General features: G+C 46.9%; 1 protein-coding gene across 4 annotated transcripts in view; it reads right to left on the minus strand.

Moving 5' to 3' along the window:
• LOC130282588 (DPY30 domain-containing protein 1-like) overlaps window positions 1-20,543 on the minus strand; it is a 180,214-nt gene that overhangs the window by 30,474 nt on the left and 129,197 nt on the right. For 3 of the 4 annotated variants that reach the window (XM_056530957.1, XM_056530958.1, XM_056530956.1), the window contains exon 4: window positions 509-613. The exons of the other annotated variant lie outside the window; for it this stretch is intronic. In XM_056530957.1, the coding sequence (XP_056386932.1) occupies window positions 509-613 (105 nt within the window). The remainder of the gene's footprint in view (window positions 1-508; window positions 614-20,543) is intronic. 4 annotated transcript variants of the gene reach the window in all.

Genomic DNA, 20,543 nt, shown 5'->3' on the forward strand with positions numbered 1-20,543 from the left:
CATTGTGCCAGTGAAAGCGTTTCCTAGTGTGTTCCTAGCCTGTGTTCCAGACCTCCTGCCGTTGCCCCTGACTACGATCCTTGCTGCCTGCCCCGACCTTCTGCTACGTCCGACCTTGCTTCTGTCTACTCCCTTGTACCGCGCCTATCTTCAGCAGTCAGAGAGGTTGAGCCGTTGCTAGTGGATACGACCTGGTCACTACCGCCGCAGCAAGACCATCCCGCTTTGCGGCGGGCTCTGGTGAAAACCAGTAGTGACTTAGAACCGGTCCACTAGCACGGTCCACGCCAATCCCTCTCTGGCACAGAGGATCCACCTCCTGCCAGCCGGCATCGTGACAGTTTTTTTTGATGAAAGGTACCCTTTAAGGTTTTAGTAAACTAAAGTAAACTAGTAAACTATGTCTTTCCATTTAGCTATTGTGTACGGACCTAGTTATTCTCACAACATAAAACCCACTGTAAAACAAATATCTACAGCCTTTAAAGGATCCCTGAAAAATACTTACAGCCAAATTTTCATCAGTCTCTTCCACAGTAGGCAAGTGAGGGGCACCAAACTTCTCTGTAAGTTCTGCTATAGTTTTTTGGGGATGCTCCTCTAAAACTGTTTTCTGAAATAAAACAATCTGCATTAAAATCCAGTTAACATGTTCTTTTAATTAAATGGGTTCTCTCCTAGCAGTTTGTTTTCTCTCCTATTTATGAATTTCACAGTGGACTCAGCCCACTTTCACTTTAAAGGAGAACTCTGAAATATAAAAATTGTCGCCCATACTGCCGGCAGTAAAAAAATAAAGATGTACATACCTTCCTCCGCTCCCCCGGGGCTTCCGGTAACTGGCTCTGGTCTCCGCCGCGATCCACTTCCTGGTTGCCGGTGGTCGGATGAATCAGCCAATCACGAGCCGCATCGCAGTCCGACTCTGCCGGCGATAGGCTTAGCGGCAGTGTGAAAACGCTTCAGGACACAACATTTTTCACTACACCGGCACCTGCGGCCAGGGCCGAAAACGTTGCACTGCCGCTCAGCCTATCGCTGGTCGAGTCGGACTGCGCTGCGGCTGCTGATTGGCTGATTCATCCGACCACCAGCATCCAGGAAGTGGATTGCGGAAGAGACCGGAGCCGGCATCCGGAGGCCCCGGGGGAGCGGAGGAAGGTATGTACATCTTTATTTTTTTACTGCCGGCACTATGGGGGACAATTTTTATGTTCTGGAGTTATCATTTAAAGGGATTCTCCGGTGGAAAACTATTTTTTTTTTTAGATCAACTGGTGCCAGAAAGTTGAACAGGTTTGTAAATTAATTCTATATAAAAATCCTTACAGTACTTATCAACTGCTGGTTCATTTCTGTCTGTCTGACCACAGTGCTCTCTGCTGACACCTCTGTCCATGTAAGGAACTGTCCCATAGGAGAAAATCCCCATAGCAAACCTATCCAGCTCTGGACAGTTCCTGACATGGACAGAGGTGTCAGCAGAGAGCACTGTGGTCAGACAGAAATGAACTTCCTCTGTAGTATACAGCAGCTGATAAGTACTGTAAGGATTAACATTTTTAAATAGAATTAATTTACAAATCTGTTCAACTTTCTGGCACCAGTTGATCTAAAAAAAAAAAAAATGTTTTCCACCGGAGAAAATAAATAAAAAAAGAAAATAACTTCCTGTGGAGCATATAGCAGCTGCCGGCTGGAAGGATTACCGTTTTTTAAATAGGAGAAATTAAAAAATCTGTTTAACTTTCTGGTACCAGTTGATTTAAAAAAATAAATAAAATTGTTGCTTTTACTTGTGAATTTGATTCCAAGATTTTTTTTTTGTGACATATTTTACTTTATGTTAGTGGTAAATTTTCTTCAATAATTTCTAGGTACCATGCGCATTTGAGGCCTAAATTAGGGATTTGCCCAGGGGCAGACCCAGATGCAAGCATGGCGTTTGCCTCCTTCACCAAAAATACCCTACGGCAGTGTTTCCCAAACAGTTATTAATTTTTATGGGGGCGAGACAGTGTAAGGGTGTGTATAGTGTTTTACTCTTCATCTAGTGAAGTGAATTGTAGTGTAGTGTTTTCAGGGTAAATTCACACGGGCGGGGGTTTACAGCTGGGGGCACAAACGTTCAGCCGTTACAAAACTTCAACTCCCAACATGCACTTACACACCGTGCATGCCAGGAGTTGTAGTTTTGCCACAGCTGGTGGCACACTGGTGGGGAAACACTGAGTCAGGTAACAGACTAACTCCATTACTGTTTTATATAGGAGCTCAAATCCCAGCGGTTAACGGAAAAAATAGAGTGTGGTGGCTCTCTTATACTAAAACAACAGTATGTAGACCAGGCAACTAGTAAAACACCAACTGCAGGTGTCTATAAAATAATAAATAGAAATAACAAATGTAACTAGTGCTCAAGCTCAGTGTTTCCCCACTGGTGTACCTCCAACTGTTGCAAAAATACAACTTCCAACATGCACGGTTTGTCAGTGCATGCTGGGAGTTGTAGTTTTGCAACATCTGGAGGGGCACAGTTTGGAGACCACTGTGTAGTGGTCTTCAAACTGTGGACTTCCAGATGTTGCAGAACTACAACTCCCAGCATGCATGGATTGTCTGGGCATGCCGAGAGTTGCAGTTTTGTAACATCTGGAGGGGCACAGTTTGGGGACCACTACATAGTTTTGTTGTTTGATATCCAAATGTTGCCATATATCCATTATTGTTTTATATAGGAGCTCAAATCGCAGCGGTTAAAAACTGAACAGAAGGAAAAAATAGAATGGGATGGCTCTCTTATACTAAAACAACAGTGTGTAGACCGGGCAACTAATAAAACACCAACCGCAGGTGTCTATAAAATAATAAATAGAAATAACAGATGTAACTAGTGCTCAAGATCTGAATACATGGCAAATATTTTATTAAAGATATTAACCACTTAAGGACCTAGGGCGTATGGATACGCCTTGACGTCCTGGTACTTAACCCCTTAAGGACCGTGCCCTTTTTCACCTTAAGTACCAGAGCATTTTTTGAACATCTGACCACTGTCACTTTAAACATTAATAACTCTGGAATGCTTTTAGTTATCATTCTGATTACGAGATTGCTTTTTCGTGACATATTCTACTTTAACTTAGTGGTAAAATGTTATGGTAACTTGCATCCTTTCTTGGTGAAAAATCCCCAAATTTGATGAAAAAAATGAAAATTTTGCATTTTTCTAACTTTGAAGCTCTCTGCTTGTAAGGAAAATGGATATTCAAAATAATTTTTTTTGGGCTTCACATATACAATATGTCTACTTCATGTTTGCATCATAAAATTTATGAGTTTTTACTTTTGGAAGACACCAGAGGGCTTCAAAGTTCAGCAGCAATTTTCCAATTTTTCACAAAATTTTCAAACTCACAATTTTTCAGGGACCAGTTCAGTTTTGAAGTGGATTTGAAGAGTCTTCAAATAGCAGCAAAGTGAAGGAGAAAATTGAAAATCTTCATTTTTTACACTCGCATGTTCTTGTAGACCCAATTTTAGAATTTTTGCAAGGGGTAAAAAGGAGAAAATGTTTACTTGTATTTGAAACCCAATTTCTCTAGAGTAAGCACATACCTCATATGTCTATGTTAATTGTTCAGCGGGCGCAGTAGAGGGCTCAGAAGGGAAGGAGCGACAAATGGTTTTTGGGGGGCATGTCACCTTTAGGAAGCCCCTATGGTGCCAGGACAGCAAAAAAAAAACACATGGCATACCATTTTGGAAACTAGACCCCTCAGGGAACGTAACAAGGGGTAAAGTGAACCTTAATACCCTACAGGTGATTCACGACTTTTGCATATGTAAAAAAAAAAAAAAAAATTTTTTTTACCTAAAATGCTTGGTTTCCCAAAAATTTTACATTTTTAAAAAGGGTAATAGCAGAAAATACCGTACAAAATTTGAAACCCAATTTCTCCCGATTCAGAAAACACCCCATATGGGGGTGAAAATTGCTCTGCTGGCGCACTACAGGTCTCAGAAGAGAAGGAGTCACATTTGGCTTTTTGAAAGCAAATTTTGCTCTGGGGGCATGCCGCATTTAGGAAGCCCCTATGGTGCCAGGACAGCAAAAAAAAAAAAAAACACATGGCATACCATTTTGGAAACTAGACCCCTCGGGGAACGTAACAAGGGGTTAAGTGAACCTTTATACCCCACAGGTGTTTCATGACTTTTGTATAAGTAAAAAAAATTATTTTTTTTTTACCTAAAATGCTTGTTTTCCCAAAAATTTTACATTTTTAAAAAGGGTATTAGCAGAAAATACCCCCCAAAATTTGTAACACAATTTCTCCCGAGTACGGCGATACCCCATATGTGACCCTAAACTGTTGCCTTGAATTACGACAGGGCTCAAAAGTGAGAGCGCCATGCGCATTTGAGGACTAAATTAGGGACTTGCATAGGGGTGGACATAGGGGTATTCTATGCCAGTGATTCCCAAACAGGGTGCCTCCAGCTGTTTTAAAACTCCCTGCATGCCTAGACAGTCAGTGGCTATCTGGCAATACTGGGAGTAGTTGTTTTGCAACAGCTGGAGGTTCCATTCTGGAAACAGTGGCGTACCAGACGTTTTTCATTTTTATTGGGGAGGGGAGAGGGGCTGTGTAGGGGTATGTGTATATGTAGTGTTTTTTACTTTTTATTTTATTTTGTGTTAGTGTAGTGTAGTGTTTTTAGGGTACAGTCACATGGGTGGGGGTTCACAGTAGATTCTCGCTGGCAGAAAATTTGCCGCAGCTCAAACTTGCAGCCGGATACTTACTGTAATCCTCCGCCCATGTGAGTGTACCCTGTATGTTCACATTGGGGGGGGGGGACATCCAGCTGTTGCAAAACTACAACTCCCAGCATGTACGGTCTATCAGTGCATGCTGGGAGTTGTAGTTTTGCAACAGCTGGAGGCTCCGTTTTGGAAACAGTGACGTACCAGACGTTTTTCATTTTTATTGGGGAGGGGGGCTGTGTAGGGGTATGTGTATATGTAGTGTTTTTTACTTTTTATTTAATGTTTTGGTAGTGTAGTGTTTTTAGGGTACAGTCGCACGGGCGGGGGTTCACAGTAGTTTCTCGCTGGCAGTTTGAGCTGTGGCAGAAAATTTGCCGCAGCTCAAACTTGCAGCCGGATACTTACTGTAATCCTCCGCCAATGTGAGTGTACCCTGTACGTTCACATTGGGGGGGGGGGGGGATGAGAAACATCCAGCTGTTGCAAAACTACAACTCCCAGCATGTACGGTCTATCAGTGCATGCTGGGAGTTGCAGTTTTGCAACAGCTGGAGACACACAGGTTGTGAAACACCGAGTTTGGTAACAAACTCAGTGTTTTGCAACCAGTGTGCCTTCAGCTGTTGCAAAAGCTACGACCCCCAGCATGAAGGGCATGCTGGGTCTTGTAGTTATGCAACAGCCGGAGGCATACTACTTTGGCTGGGGATGCTGGGGATTGTAGTTATGCAACAGCTGGAGACACACTGGTTTGCTACTTAACTCAATGTGCCTTCAGCTGTTGCAAAACTACAACTCTCAGCAGTAACCGACAGCCAACGGGCATTCTGGGAGTTGTAGTTATGCAACCACCAGATGCACCACTACAACTCCCAGCATGCACTTTAGCTGATTGTGCAAGCTGGGAGTTGTAGTTATACAACAGCTGAAGGTACACTTTTCCATAGAAAAATGTGCCTCCAGCTGTTGCAAAACTAAAAGTCCCAGCATGCCCATACGGGCATGCTGGGAGTTGTGGTGGTCTGCCTCCTGCTGTTGCATAACTACAGCTCCCAGCATGCCCTTTTTGCATGCTGGGAGCTGTTGCTAAGCAACAGCAGGAGGCTGTCACTCACCTCCTGCTGCTGCTCCACGATGCCGCCGCACAGGTCAGTCCCTCGCCGCCGCCGTCGCTCCTCGGGCCCCGATCCCAACAGGGACGCCGGGGATCAGGGTCCCCAGCACCCGGGGTCTTCTGCCCGCACCCGCTCACGTCCTCCGGAAGAGGGGCGGAGCGGGTTGCGGGAGTGACACCCGCAGCAGGCGCCCTGATTGGTCGGCCGGGAAACCGGCCGACGAATCAGGGCGATCGTGAGGTGGCACCAGTGCCACCTCACCCTAGCTGGCAATGGCTGTTCGGGGCCATCAGCCAGTAATTCCGGGTCATCGGGTCACTGGAGACCCGATTGACCCGGAATCCACCGCAGATCGCTGGAATGAATTGTCCAGCGATCTGCGGCAATCGCCGACATGGGGGGACATAATGACCCCCCTGGGCGATATGCCGGGATGCCTGCTGAACGATTTCAGCAGGCATCCGGCCCCGGCTCCCCTCCGGCTAGCGGCGGGGGCCGGTAATGCTCAGGGCGTATCCATACGCCCTCGGTCCTTAAGGACTTGGAAACGGGGGCGTATGGATACGCCCTATGTCCTTAAGGGGTTAAGGACCTAGGGCGTATCCATACGCCCGTGGGAATTTTGGTCCCCGCCGCGCAAGGACCAGACCGGGGTGACTGCTGATATCTATCAGCAGGCACCCCGCACAAATGCCCAGGGTGGTCATCAGATCCCCCCATGTCGGCGATTCCGTGTCATACGGGTCTATGGTGACCCGGAATATAAAGGGGATCACGGTTGTCTAAGAAACCTACTGTTACGCCGAGCGCTCCGGGTCCCCGCTCCTCCCCGGAGCGCTCGCTACACTCTCGTTACTGCAGCGCCCCGGTCAGATCCACTGACCGGGTGCGCTGCGATACCGCCTCCAGCCGGGATGCGATTCGCGATGCGGGTGGCGCCCGCTCGCGATGCGCACCCCGGCTCCCGTACCTGACTCGCTCTCCGTCGGTCCTGTCCCGGCGCGCGCGGCCCCGCTCCCTAGGGCGCGCGCGCGCCGGGTCTCTGCGATTTAAAGGGCCACTGCGCCGCTGATTGGCGCAGTGGTTCTAATTAGTGTGTTCACCTGTGCACTCCATATATATACCTCACTTCCCCTGCACTCCCTCGCCAGATCTTGTTGCCCTTGTGCCTAGTGAAAGCGTTCCCTTGTGTGTTCCTAGCCTGTGTTCCAGACCTCCTGCCGTTGCCCCTGACTACGATCCTTGCTGCCTGCCCCGACCTTCTGCTACGTCCGACCTTGCTTCTGTCTACTCCCTTGTACCGCGCCTATCTTCAGCAGTCAGAGAGGTTGAGCCGTTGCTAGTGGATACGACCTGGTCACTACCGCCGCAGCAAGACCATCCCGCTTTGCGGCGGGCTCTGGTGAATACCAGTAGTGACTTAGAACCGATCCACTAGCACGGTCCACGCCAATCCCTCTCTGGCACAGAGGATCCACCTCCTGCCAGCCGGCATCGTGACAGTAGATCCGGCCATGGATCCCACTGAAGTACCTCTGCCAGTTGTCGCTGACCTCACCACGGTGGTCGCCCAGCAGTCACAACAGATAGCGCAACAAGGCCACCAGCTGTCTCAACTGACCGTGATGCTACAGCAGCTACTACCACAGCTTCAGCAATCATCTCCTCCGCCAGCTCCTGCACCTCCTCCGCAGCGAGTGGCCGCTTCAGGCCTACGACTATCCTTGCCGGACAAATTTGATGGGGACTCTAAGTTTTGCCGTGGCTTTCTTTCACAATGTTCCCTGCACTTGGAGATGATGTCGGACCAGTTTCCTACTGAAAGGTCTAAGGTGGCTTTCGTAGTCAGCCTTCTGTCTGGAAAAGCTCTGTCATGGGCCACACCGCTCTGGGACCGCAATGACCCCGTCACTGCCTCTGTACACTCCTTCTTCTCGGAAATTCGTAGTGTCTTTGAGGAACCTGCCCGAGCCACCTCTGCTGAGACTGCCCTGCTGAACCTGGTCCAGGGTAATTCTTCCGTTGGCGAGTACGCCATACAATTCCGTACTCTTGCTTCTGAACTATCCTGGAATAATGAGGCCCTCTGCGCGACCTTTAAAAAAGGCCTATCCAGCAACATTAAAGATGTTCTGGCCGCACAAGAAATTCCTGCTAATCTACATGAACTCATTCATCTTGCCACTCGCATTGACATGCGTTTTTCCGAAAGGCGTCAGGAGCTCCGCCAGGATATGGACTTTGTTCGCACGAGGCGTTTTTTCTCCCCGGCTTCTCTCTCCTCTGGTCCTCTGCAATCCGTTCCTGTGCCTCCCGCCGTGGAGGCTATGCAAGTTGACCGGTCTCGCCTGACACCTCAAGAGAGGACACGACGCCGCATGGAGAATCTCTGCCTGTACTGTGCCGGTACCGAACACTTCCTGAAGGATTGTCCTATCCGTCCTCCCCGCCTGGAAAGACGCACGCTGACTCCGCACAAAGGTGAGACAGTTCTTGATGTCTACTCTGCTTCTCCACGCCTTACTGTGCCTGTGCGGATATCTGCATCTACCTTCTCCTTCTCTACTATGGCCTTCTTGGATTCCGGATCTGCAGGAAACTTTATTTTGGCCTCTCTCATCAACAGGTTCAACATCCCGGTAACCAGTCTCGCCAGGCCCCTCTACATCAATTGTGTTAACAATGAAAGATTGGACTGTACCATACGTTACCGCACGGAGCCCCTTCTAATGTGCATCGGACCTCATCAAGAAAAAATTGAGTTCTTGGTCCTCCCCAATTGCACTTCCGAAATTCTCCTTGGACTACCGTGGCTCCAACGCCATTCCCCAACCCTGGATTGGTCCACGGGGGAGATCAAGAGCTGGGGTATCTCTTGTTTCAAGGACTGCCTTAAACCGGTTCCCAGTACTCCCTGCCGTGACCCTGTGGTTCCCCCTGTAACCGGTCTCCCTAAGGCCTATATGGACTTTGCTGATGTGTTTTGCAAAAAACAAGCTGAGACTCTACCTCCTCACAGGCCTTATGACTGTCCTATTGATCTCCTCCCGGGCACTACTCCACCCCGGGGCAGAATTTATCCTCTGTCCGCCCCAGAGACTCTTGCTATGTCTGAGTACATCCAGGAAAATTTAAAAAAGGGGTTTATCCGCAAATCCTCCTCTCCTGCCGGAGCTGGATTTTTCTTTGTGTCCAAAAAAGATGGCTCCCTACGTCCTTGCATTGACTACCGCGGTCTTAATAAAATCACGGTAAAGAACCGCTACCCTCTACCTCTTATCTCTGAACTCTTTGATCGCCTCCAAGGTGCCCACATCTTTACCAAACTGGACTTAAGAGGTGCTTATAATCTCATCCGCATCAGGGAGGGGGATGAATGGAAAACGGCATTTAACACTAGAGATGGACACTTTGAGTATCTGGTCATGCCCTTTGGCCTGTGCAACGCCCCTGCCGTCTTCCAAGACTTTGTTAATGAAATTTTTCGTGATCTCTTATATTCCTGTGTTGTTGTGTATCTGGACGATATTCTGATTTTTTCTGCCAACCTAGAAGAACACCGCCAGCATGTCCGCATGGTTCTTCAGAGACTTCGTGACAATCAACTTTATGCCAAGATGGAGAAATGTCTGTTTGAATGCCAATCTCTTCCTTTCCTAGGATACTTGGTCTCTGGCCAGGGACTACAAATGGATCCAGACAAACTCTCTGCCGTCTTAGATTGGCCACGCCCCTCCGGACTCCGTGCTATCCAACGTTTTTTGGGGTTCGCCAATTATTACAGACAATTTATTCCACATTTTTCTACCATTGTGGCTCCTATCGTGGCTTTAACCAAAAAGAATGCCAATCCTAAGTCATGGCCTCCTCAAGCGGAGGACGCCTTTAAACAGCTCAAGTCTGCCTTTTCTTCGGCTCCCGTGCTCTCCAGACCTGACCCATCTAAACCCTTCCTATGGGAGGTTGATGCCTCCTCAGTAGGAGCTGGAGCGGTCCTTCTACAAAAAAATTCTTCCGGGCATGCTGTTACTTGTGGTTTTTTTCTAGGACCTTCTCTCCGGCAGAGAGGAACTACTCCATCGGGGATCGAGAGCTTCTAGCCATTAAATTAGCACTTGAGGAATGGAGGCATCTGCTGGAGGGATCAAGATTTCCAGTTATTATTTACACCGATCACAAGAACCTCTCCTATCTCCAGTCTGCCCAACGGCTGAATCCTCGCCAGGCCAGGTGGTCTCTGTTCTTTGCCCGGTTTAATTTTGAAATTCACTTTCGCCCTGCCGATAAGAACATCAGGGCCGATGCTCTCTCTCGTTCCTCGGATGCCTCGGAAGTAGAGCTCTCTCCGCAACACATCATTCCTCCTGACTGCCTGATCTCCACTTCTCCAGCCTCCATCAGGCAAACTCCTCCAGGGAAGACCTTCGTCTCTCCACGCCAATGCCTCGGAATCCTCAAATGGGGTCACTCCTCCCATCTCGCAGGCCATGCGGGCATCAAGAAATCCGTGCAACTCATCTCTCGTTTCTATTGGTGGCCGACTCTGGAGACGGATGTTGTTGATTTTGTGCGGGCCTGCACTGTCTGTGCCCGGGACAAGACTCCTCGCCAGAAGCCTGCTGGTCTCCTTCACCCTCTGCCTGTCCCCGAACAGCCTTGGTCTCTGATTGGTATGGACTTTATTACAGACTTACCCCCATCCCGTGGCAACACTGTTGTTTGGGTGGTCGTTGATCGATTTTCCAAGATGGCACATTTTATTCCTCTTCCTGGTCTTCCTTCAGCGCCTCAGTTGGCAAAACAATTTTTTGTACACATTTTTCGTCTTCACGGGTTGCCCACGCAGATCATCTCGGATAGAGGCGTCCAATTCGTGTCAAAATTCTGGAGGGCTCTCTGTAAACAACTCAAGATTAAATTAAACTTTTCTTCTGCTTATCATCCTCAATCCAATGGGCAAGTAGAAAGAATTAACCAGGTCCTGGGTGATTATTTACGGCATTTTGTTTCCTCCCGCCAGGATGACTGGGCAGATCTTCTACCATGGGCCGAATTCTCGTATAACTTCAGAGTCTCTGAATCTTCTTCCAAATCCCCATTTTTCGTGGTGTACGGCCGTCACCCTCTTCCCCCCCTCCCTACTCCCTTGCCCTCTGGTTTGCCCGCTGTGGATGAAATAACTCGTGATCTTTCCACCATATGGAAAGAGACCCAAAATTCTCTCTTACAGGCTTCATCACGCATGAAGAAGTTTGCTGATAAGAAAAGAAGAGCTCCCCCCATTTTTTATCCCGGAGACAAGGTATGGCTCTCCGCTAAATATGTCCGCTTCCGTGTTCCCAGCTACAAATTGGGACCACGCTATCTTGGTCCTTTCAAAGTTTTGTGCCAGATTAATCCTGTCTCTTACAAACTTCTTCTTCCTCCTTCTCTTCGTATTCCTAATGCCTTTCATGTCTCTCTTCTTAAACCACTCATCCTCAACCGTTTCTCTCCTAAACTTATTTCTCCCACTCCTGTCTCCAGTTCTTCGGACATCTTTCCTGTAAAGGAGATACTGGCCTCCAAAAAGGTCAGAGGGAAAACCTTTTTTCTGGTTGACTGGGAGGGCTGTGGTCCTGAAGAGAGATCCTGGGAACCTGAGGACAATATCCTAGATAAAAGTCTGGTCCTCAGGTTCTCAGGCTCAAAGAAGAGGGGGAGACCCAAGGGGGGGGGGGTACTGTTACGCCGAGCTCTCCGGGTCCCCGCTCCTCCCCGGAGCGCTCGCTACACTCTCGTTACTGCAGCGCCCCGGTCAGATCCACTGACCGGGTGCGCTGCGATACCGCCTCCAGCCGGGATGCGATTCGCGATGCGGGTGGCGCCCGCTCGCGATGCGCACCCCGGCTCCCGTACCTGACTCGCTCTCCGTCGGTCCTGTCCCGGCGCGCGCGGCCCCGCTCCCTAGGGCGCGCGCGCGCCGGGTCTCTGCGATTTAAAGGGCCACTGCGCCGCTGATTGGCGCAGTGGTTCTAATTAGTGTGTTCACCTGTGCACTCCATATATATACCTCACTTCCCCTGCACTCCCTCGCCGGATCTTGTTGCCCTTGTGCCTAGTGAAAGCGTTCCCTTGTGTGTTCCTAGCCTGTGTTCCAGACCTCCTGCCGTTGCCCCTGACTACGATCCTTGCTGCCTGCCCCGACCTTCTGCTACGTTCGACCTTGCTTCTGTCTACTCCCTTGTACCGCGCCTATCTTCAGCAGTCAGAGAGGTTGAGCCGTTGCTAGTGGATACGACCTGGTCACTACCGCCGCAGCAAGACCATCCCGCTTTGCGGCGGGCTCTGGTGAATACCAGTAGTGACTTAGAACCGATCCACTAGCACGGTCCACGCCAATCCCTCTCTGGCACAGAGGATCCACCTCCTGCCAGCCGGCATCGTGACACCTACGATCCCCCTGACCCGGAATATAAAGGGGATCGCGGTTGTCCAAGAAACCTACGATCCCCCTGAAGAGATAGGAGTGAGGTGGGAGGGGTGCCACCCCTCCTATCCCTGCTATTAGTCTGCTATTGATCGGCAGATGCGACGATCAATGGCAGATTGGGGGCGGGGGGGTTAACTTTCGTTTTACCCATCCTGCCTACCCACAATAGGCGGGGCAGAACAGGGAACCAAAGGGGACCGAACGCCGATGTCCACTTACCCGTCCGGAGGCAGCGGGCGACGGTGATCGGCGAGCGGCATGACGTGTGTCAGAAGAGGACGGCTCAAGGGATCCTACGGAAGTCGGTAAGTTGATCTGGAGGGCTACAGTCTGAGACTGTGGTCTCTAAACTCTAGCCCTCCAGATGTTGCAAAACTACAACTCCCAGCATGCTCAGACAGCTGTTTGGGCATGCTGGAATATGTAGTTTTGCAACAGCTGGAGGGCTGCAGTTTGAGACCACTATACAGTGGTCTCTAAACTATATCCCTCCAGATCTTGAAAAACTACAACTCCTAGCATGCCCACATAGCTGTTTGCTGTCTGGGCATGCTGGGAGTTGTAGTTGCGTACCTCCAGCTGTTGCAGAACTACATCTACCAGCATGCCCTTCGGTGATAAGTACATGCTGGGAGTTGTAGTTTTGCAACAACTGGAGGCTCACTGGTTGGAAAATACTGAGTTAGGTAACAGAACCTAACTGAAGGTTTTCCAACCTGTGTGCCTCCAGCTGTTGCTAAAGTACAACTCCCAGCATGCACGGTCTGTCAGTACATGCTGGGAGTTGTAGTTTTGAAACAGCTGGAGGTTTGGCCCCCCCCCCCCCCCATGTGAATGTACAGGATATATTCAAACGGACAGGTTTACAGTAAATTTCCTGATTCAAGTTTTGGCTGCGGAAAATTTTTCGCCGCAGCGCAAACTCCTAGCAGGAAACTCACCGTAACCCGCCAGTGCAAATGTACCCTAAAAACACTACACTAACACCTAATAAAGGGTAAAACACTACATATACACCCCCTTTCACTGTCCCCCCCAATAAAAATTAAAAACGTCTTGTACGGCAGTGTTTCCAAAACGGAGCCTCCAGCTGTTGCAACACAACAACTCCCAGCATTTCTGGACAGCCACTGACTGTCCAGGCATGCTGGGAGTTTAGCGACAGCTGGAAGCACCCTGTTTGGGAATCACTGGCGTAGAATACCCCTATGTCCACCCCTATGCAATCCCTAATTTAGTCCTCAAATGCGCATGGCGCTCTCTCACTTCGGCGCCCTGTCGTATTTCAAGGAAACTGTTTAGGGACACATATGGGGTATTTCCGTACTCGGGAGAAATTGCACTACAAATTTTGGGGGGCTTTTTCTCCTTTTACCCCTTATGAAAAGGAAAAGTTGGGGGCTACACCAGCCTGTTAGTGTAAAAAAAAAAAAAAATGTTACACTAACATGCTGGTGTTGCCCCATACTTTTTATTTTCACAAGCGGTAAAAGGAAAAAAAAGACACCCAAAATTTGCAACGCAATTTCTCCTGAGTACGGAGATACCCCATATGTGGGCGTAAAATGCTCTGCGGACGCACAACAAGGCTCAGGAGTGAGAGCGCACCATGTACCTTTGAGGCCTAAATTGGTGATTTGCACAGGGGTGGCTGATTTTACAGCGGTTCTGACATAAATGTAAGAAAATAAATACCCACATGTGACCCCATTTTGGAAACTACACCCCTCACGGAACGTGACAAGGGGTATAGTGAGCCTTAACTCCCCACAGGTGTTTGACGAATTTTCATAAAAAAAAAAAAAATGTCACTAAAATGCTGGTGTTACCCTAAATTTTTCATTTACACAAGGGAAAATAGGAAAAAAGCCCCCCAAAATGTGTAACCCCATCTCTTCTGAGTAAGAACATACCCAATATGTGAATGTAAAGTGCTCTGCTGGCGAACTACAATGCTCAGAACAGAAGGAGCACCATTCGGATTTTGAAGAGAAAATTTGTCCGGAATTAAAGGCCACGTGTGTTTACAAAGCCCCCATAGTGCCAGAACAATGGACCCCCCCCCACATGTGACCCCATTTTGGAAACTACACCCCTCATGTAATGTAATAAGGGGTACAGTGAGCAGTTACACCCCACAGGTGTCTGACAGATTTTTGGAACAGTGGTCCGTGAAAATGAAAAATAAAATTTTTCATTTGCACAGCCCACTGTTCCAAAGATCTGTCAAATGCCAGTGAGGTGTAAATACTCACTGCACCCCTTATTAAATTCTGTGAGGGGTGTAGTTTCCAAAATGGGGTCACATGTGGGGGGTCCAATGTTTTGTAAACGCACATGGCCCCTGACTACCATTCCAAACGAATTCTCTTTCCAAAAGCTTAATGGCGCTACTCCTTTTCTGAGCATTGTAGTTCGCCAGCAGAGCACTTGATGTCCACACATGGGGTATTTCCATACTCAGAAGAAATGGGGTTACAAATTTTGGGGGTCATTTTCTCCTATTATCCCTTGTAAAAATGTTACATTTTGGGGAAAAGCAGCATTTTTGTGAAAAAAAAAATCATTTACGCATCCAATTTTAACGAAAAGTCATCAAACACTTGTGGGGTGTTAAGGCTCACTGTACCCCTTGTTACGTTCTTTAAGGGATGTAGTTTCCAAAATAGTATACTATGTGGGTATTTTTTGCTGTTCTGGTACCACAGGGGCTTCCTAAATGCGAGATGCCCCCAAAAAAACATTTCAGCTAAATTTGCTTTCAAAAAGCCAAATGTGACTCCTTCTCTTCTGAGCATTGTAGTTCGCCAGCAGAGCATTTTACGTCCTAACATGGGGTATTTAGGACAGCCAGAGGCTGTCTGGGCATTCTGGGAGTTGTAGTTTTGCAACATCTGGAGGGCCACAGTTTGGAGACCACTGCGCAGTGGTGTCCAAACTGTAGCCCTTCGAGATGTTGCAAAACTTCAACTCCCAGCCAGGTATGCTGGGAGTTCTGTAACATCTGGCTCTTCAGATGTTGCAGAATTACAACTCCCAGCATGCCTGACAGTCTGGGTATGCTGGGAGTGGATGTTTTGCAACAGCTGGAGGGCTACAGTTTGGAGACCACTGTGTAGTAATGTCCAAACCGTTCTCCTCCAGTTGTTGCATAACTACAATTCTCAACATGTCCTTCAGCTGTCTGGCCTACAATTCCCAACATGTCCTTCGGCTGTCTGGGCATGCTGGGAGTTGTAGTTTTGCAACAACTGGAGGCACACCGGTTGGGAAACACGAGTTAAGTAACAAATTCTGTGTTTTGCAACCAGTGTGCCTCCAGCTGTTGCATAACTACAACCCCAAGCATGCATGGACAACCAAAGAGCATGCTGGGAGTGTTAATAGTATGCCTCTAGCTGTTGAATAACTACAAGTCCAAGCATGCCCTTCGGCTGTCACTGCATACTGAGAGCTGTAGTTTTAGCAACTGTTGAAGGTACACTGGTTGTGAAACACAGAGTTTGTTACCTAACTCAGTGTTTCGCAACCAGTGTGCCTCCAGCTGTTGCAAACTACAACTCCCAGCATGCACTGATAGACCATACATGCTGGGAGTTTTAGTTTTGCAACAGCTGGAGGCACACTGGTTGCAAAACACTAAGTTAAGTAACAAACTCTGTGTTTTGCAACCAGTGTGCCTCCAGCTGTTGCATAACTACAACCTTCAGCATGCACGGACAGCCAAAGGGCATGCTGGGAGTGGTAGTTTTGCAACAGCTGGAGGTTTGCAACCCCCCCCCCCCCCCCATTTGAGTGTACAGGGAACATTCACACAGGTGGGGGTTTGGGTTTACAGCGAGTTTCTCACTGCAAGTTTGAGATGCAGCAATTTTTACACTGCAGCTCAAACTCCCAGCGGAAAACTCGTTGTAAAGCCTCGCCCATGTGAATGGACCATAAAAACACTACACTATACTACACAATAACACAAAATAAAGGGTAAAACACTACATATACCCCTACACATCCCCCCCCCCCCCCCCCGAAATAAAAAATGTCTACAACACTGTTTCCAAAACAGAGCCTCCATCTGTTGCAAAACAACTCCTAGTATTGCCGGACAGCCATTGACTGTCCAGCAATGCTGGGAGTTTTGCAACAGCTGGGGGCACCCTGTTTGGGAAGCACTGCCATAGGATAATTTTGGTATCGGAGGCAAGATTAATTCTCGCATCCGGGTCCGTCCGTATGCAAATCCCTTATTTAGGCCTCAAATGTACATGGGGCTCTTTCATTTCAGAGCCCTGTCGTATTTCAAGGCAACTGTTTAGGGCCACATATGGGGTATTTCTGTACTCAGGAGAAATTGCCTAAAAAATTTTGCATTCCCTTTTCTCCTTTTACCCCTTATGAAAAGGTACAGTTAGAGTAAAAAATTAAAATTTTTACACTAACATGCTGGTGTTGCCCTATACTTTTCATTTTCACAAGAGGTTAAAAGGAAAAAAAGACCACCAAAATATGTAACGCAATTTCAGTACAGAAATACTCCATATGTGGATGTAAAATGCCCTGCGGGCGCACAACAGGGCTCAGGAGTGAGAGCGCCATTTACATTTGAGGCGATTTCACCAGGGGTGGCTGATCATTACAGCAATTCTGACATAAACGGAAAAAAAAATACCCACATGTGACCCCATTTTGGAAACTACATCCCTCATAGAACATAACAAGGGGTATAGTAAGCTTTAACACCCCACAGGTGTTTGACGAATTTTCATTAAAGTAGGACGTGAAAATTAAAATGTTTTATTTTTTCACTAAAATGCTGGTGGTATCCCAAATTTTACATTTTCACAAGGGGTAATAGGAAAAAAGCCCCCAAAATTTGAACCACCATTTCTTCTGAGTATATAAATACCCCATATCTGTATGTAAAGTGCTATGCTGGCACACTACAATGCTCAGAAGAGAAGGAACGCCATTGAGCTTTTGGAGAGAGAATGTGTCTGGAACTGAAGGCCATGTGCGTTTATAAAGCCCCCATGGTGCCAGAACAGTGGACCCCCCACCCCCACATGTGACCCCATTTTGGAGAATACACCCCTCAAGGAATGTAATAAGGGGTGCAGTGAGCATTTACACCCCACAAAATTAAATTTTTCATTTGCACAGCCCACTGTTCCAAAGATCTGTCAAAAGCCAGTGGGGTGTAAATGCTCACTGCACCCCTTATTACATTCCGTGAGGGGTGTAGTTTTCAAAATGGGGTCACATGTGGGGGGGGGGGATTGGATCAACTGTTCTGGCAAATACACATGGCCCCTGAACTCCATTCCAAACAAATTCTCTCACTAAAAGCCCAATGGCGCTCCTTCTCTTCTGAGATTTGTAGTTCGCCCGCAGGGCACTTTACATCCACATATGGGATGTTTTAAAATTTTGGGAGGCTTTTTCTCCTATTATCCCTTTGGGGTAACACCAGCATTTTAGCATTTCACGTCCAACTTTAGCGGAAATTTGTCAAACACCTGTAAAGGCTCACTGTACTTACGTGCCTTGAGGGGTGTTGTTTCACAAATAGTGTGCCATGTGGGGCTTTTTGTGCTGTTCTGGCACCATAGGGGCTTCCTAAATGCGACATGCCCCCCAAAAACCATTTCAGCAAAATCTGCTTTCCAAAAGCCAAATGTGGCACTTTCTCTTCTGAGCATTGTAGTGCGCTCACAAAGCACTTTACGTCCACACATGGGGTATTTCCCTACTCAGAAGAAATGGGGTTACAACTTTTGGGGGGCATTTTCTCCTATTACCTCTTGTAAAAATCGTTAATTTGGTGAAAAAACTGTATTTTTAATGAATTTTTTTTATTTTATTTACACATCCGACTTTACCGAAAAGTCGTCAAACACCTGTGAGGTGTTAAGGCTCACTGTACCCCTTGTTATGTGCCATGAGGGGTGTAGTTTCCAAAATAGTATGCCATGTGTTTTTTTTTTGTTGCTGCTGTTATGGCACCATAGGGGCTTCCTAAATGTGACATTTCAGCAAAATTCACTTTCCAAAATCCCATTATCGCTCCTTCGCTTCTGAGCCCTCTAGTGCACCCACAGAGCACTTTACATCACCATATGAGGTATGTTCACATATGTTCACATATGAGGTATTTCCTTACTCGAGAGAAATTGGGTTACACATTTTGGGGGGCTTTTTCTCCTTTTACCCCTTGTAAAAATAAAAAAACTGGGTCTACAAGAACAAGTGTAACAGTGTAAAAAATGGAGATTTCCAATTTTCTACTTTGCTGCTATTCCTGTGAAACACCTAAAGGGTTAACAAACTTTCTGAATGTCATTTTGAATACTTTGAGAGGTGCAGTTTTTATAATGGGGTCATTTATGGGGTATTTATAATATGAAGGCCCCTCAAATCCAATTCAAAACTGAACTGGTCCCTGAAAAATTCAGATTTAGAAAGTTTTGTGAAAAATACTGCATTACACTTATTCCATTCCAGGTTTTTATTTACCACCATGTGTGTTCCATTCCATTTATTTTCTGTGCTATTGTGCTCCAGGTGGAAACCCTAATGACTTCAGTCTCCAGGTATAAATAGAACCCCATAGAATGTGTCAGGCTGTACTGCTTGATGATTTTACTGAAAAACGTCTAAGTATCAGCATACCAAGCTTATGCTATATACCATTTAAGTTCCTGGTCCTGCACTTCTCTGCTACGACGACAAAAAAATGTATATATATATATATATATATATATTTTTTTTTTTTACCACTGCTACCACAAGCCAGCGTGATCTCCAACAACATAACTGGCATCTCCAATATCACTACGGGCATCTCTGCATACATTAAGGTCTGAACACTACTAATGAGCGCAAGAACCAGGAAGGCGCGCATGATCACAGGAGAGGAGCGACATCGCCAGCATATTTTCATCATTATCGCAACCCCATGCTTCTGACACTAGGTCTGCACCTGTGACTGTAACATCGCTTGTCCAGCTGCAAGAACCAGGAGATCCGTGCTGATTCAACTAGGTCTGCACATCACATACCCGGCTGCAAGAACCAGGAGACCGACAATTGGGTGAGCGGTACGCTGTACCAGCTACGTTCTTCATAGATTTATTACACAGACTTGCTATTGTTATACTACTACCTCAATCAGGGAACGTTGCAAGCAATATTGGGATGGGCATTTAAACCGGTTCAGTATTTTTATCATTCAGCATTTTTATAATTCAGCATTTTATACAATTTATCTTATCTATTTGTATATATTGATTGCCTCCTACCAGCAAGAGCCCTGCTGGGGGGAAGCATTGTGTAATGTTGACAAATATATCCTTTTAATATCTTAATAAAATATTTGCCATGTATTCAGATCTTGAGCTCTAGTTACATTTGTTATTGGGATTTCTAATAACTTGTATACATTTTTTTTTTTTTGTGATGATCAGGTCAATATATAATCTCTGTGCAATATACAGCAGGGCTCAACAAATCCCAGGTGCTAGGTCTTCATGACGACTAAAGTTTCATCCTGGTGCCTTGGTTTCTTTCAGCCCTTTCCATTAACTTCTTCTTGACTCATGTCACACTGTTATGACAAGGGTTGGGTGAGGAAGTATGGGGAGTTAGGCTTATGTCATACCCATCAGGTAGAGGCTGCTGTCTACAGCTGATACCTGCTGGTAATGACATATATCTTAGCGATCACTCATGCCCATCATTTAACTGTTTAAATGTCGCAAACTGCGCTGAACTCTTTTTTTGCTTGCTCCTAGATTCAAAACAAGCTTGTGAGGCCCTGATATACAGGACATCAATACATGGCACAGAGAATGTCTATACTGCAGCTGTGTCAAATATTGACAGCGTTTATATGCTGCAGTGCTCATATCAGCGGGTGCCATATGTATGAAGGGACTGGCAAGAAGTTACTTATTAGTTGCTGGTCTATGATTTGTGACCCCATCCTAATGCCTTGTTAGGGGATATGGACATTACAGAATGGATTGACCTATTTAGGAGGCTCTCTATGAGCCATAATGAAAAGCTATTTAAAGAGGACTTCAGTCATCCCTGTATTAAATAAACAACCATAAAAATTTTCCCTGCAGTAGTAGCAACAGGTAAATGCCTGGCTAGCAAAAACAGCTTTTTTTTCCAAGTTGCCAGA

This window comes from Hyla sarda, chromosome 7 (genome assembly GCF_029499605.1).
Source record: "Hyla sarda isolate aHylSar1 chromosome 7, aHylSar1.hap1, whole genome shotgun sequence".
Classification (NCBI taxonomy): Eukaryota; Metazoa; Chordata; class Amphibia; order Anura; family Hylidae; genus Hyla; species Hyla sarda.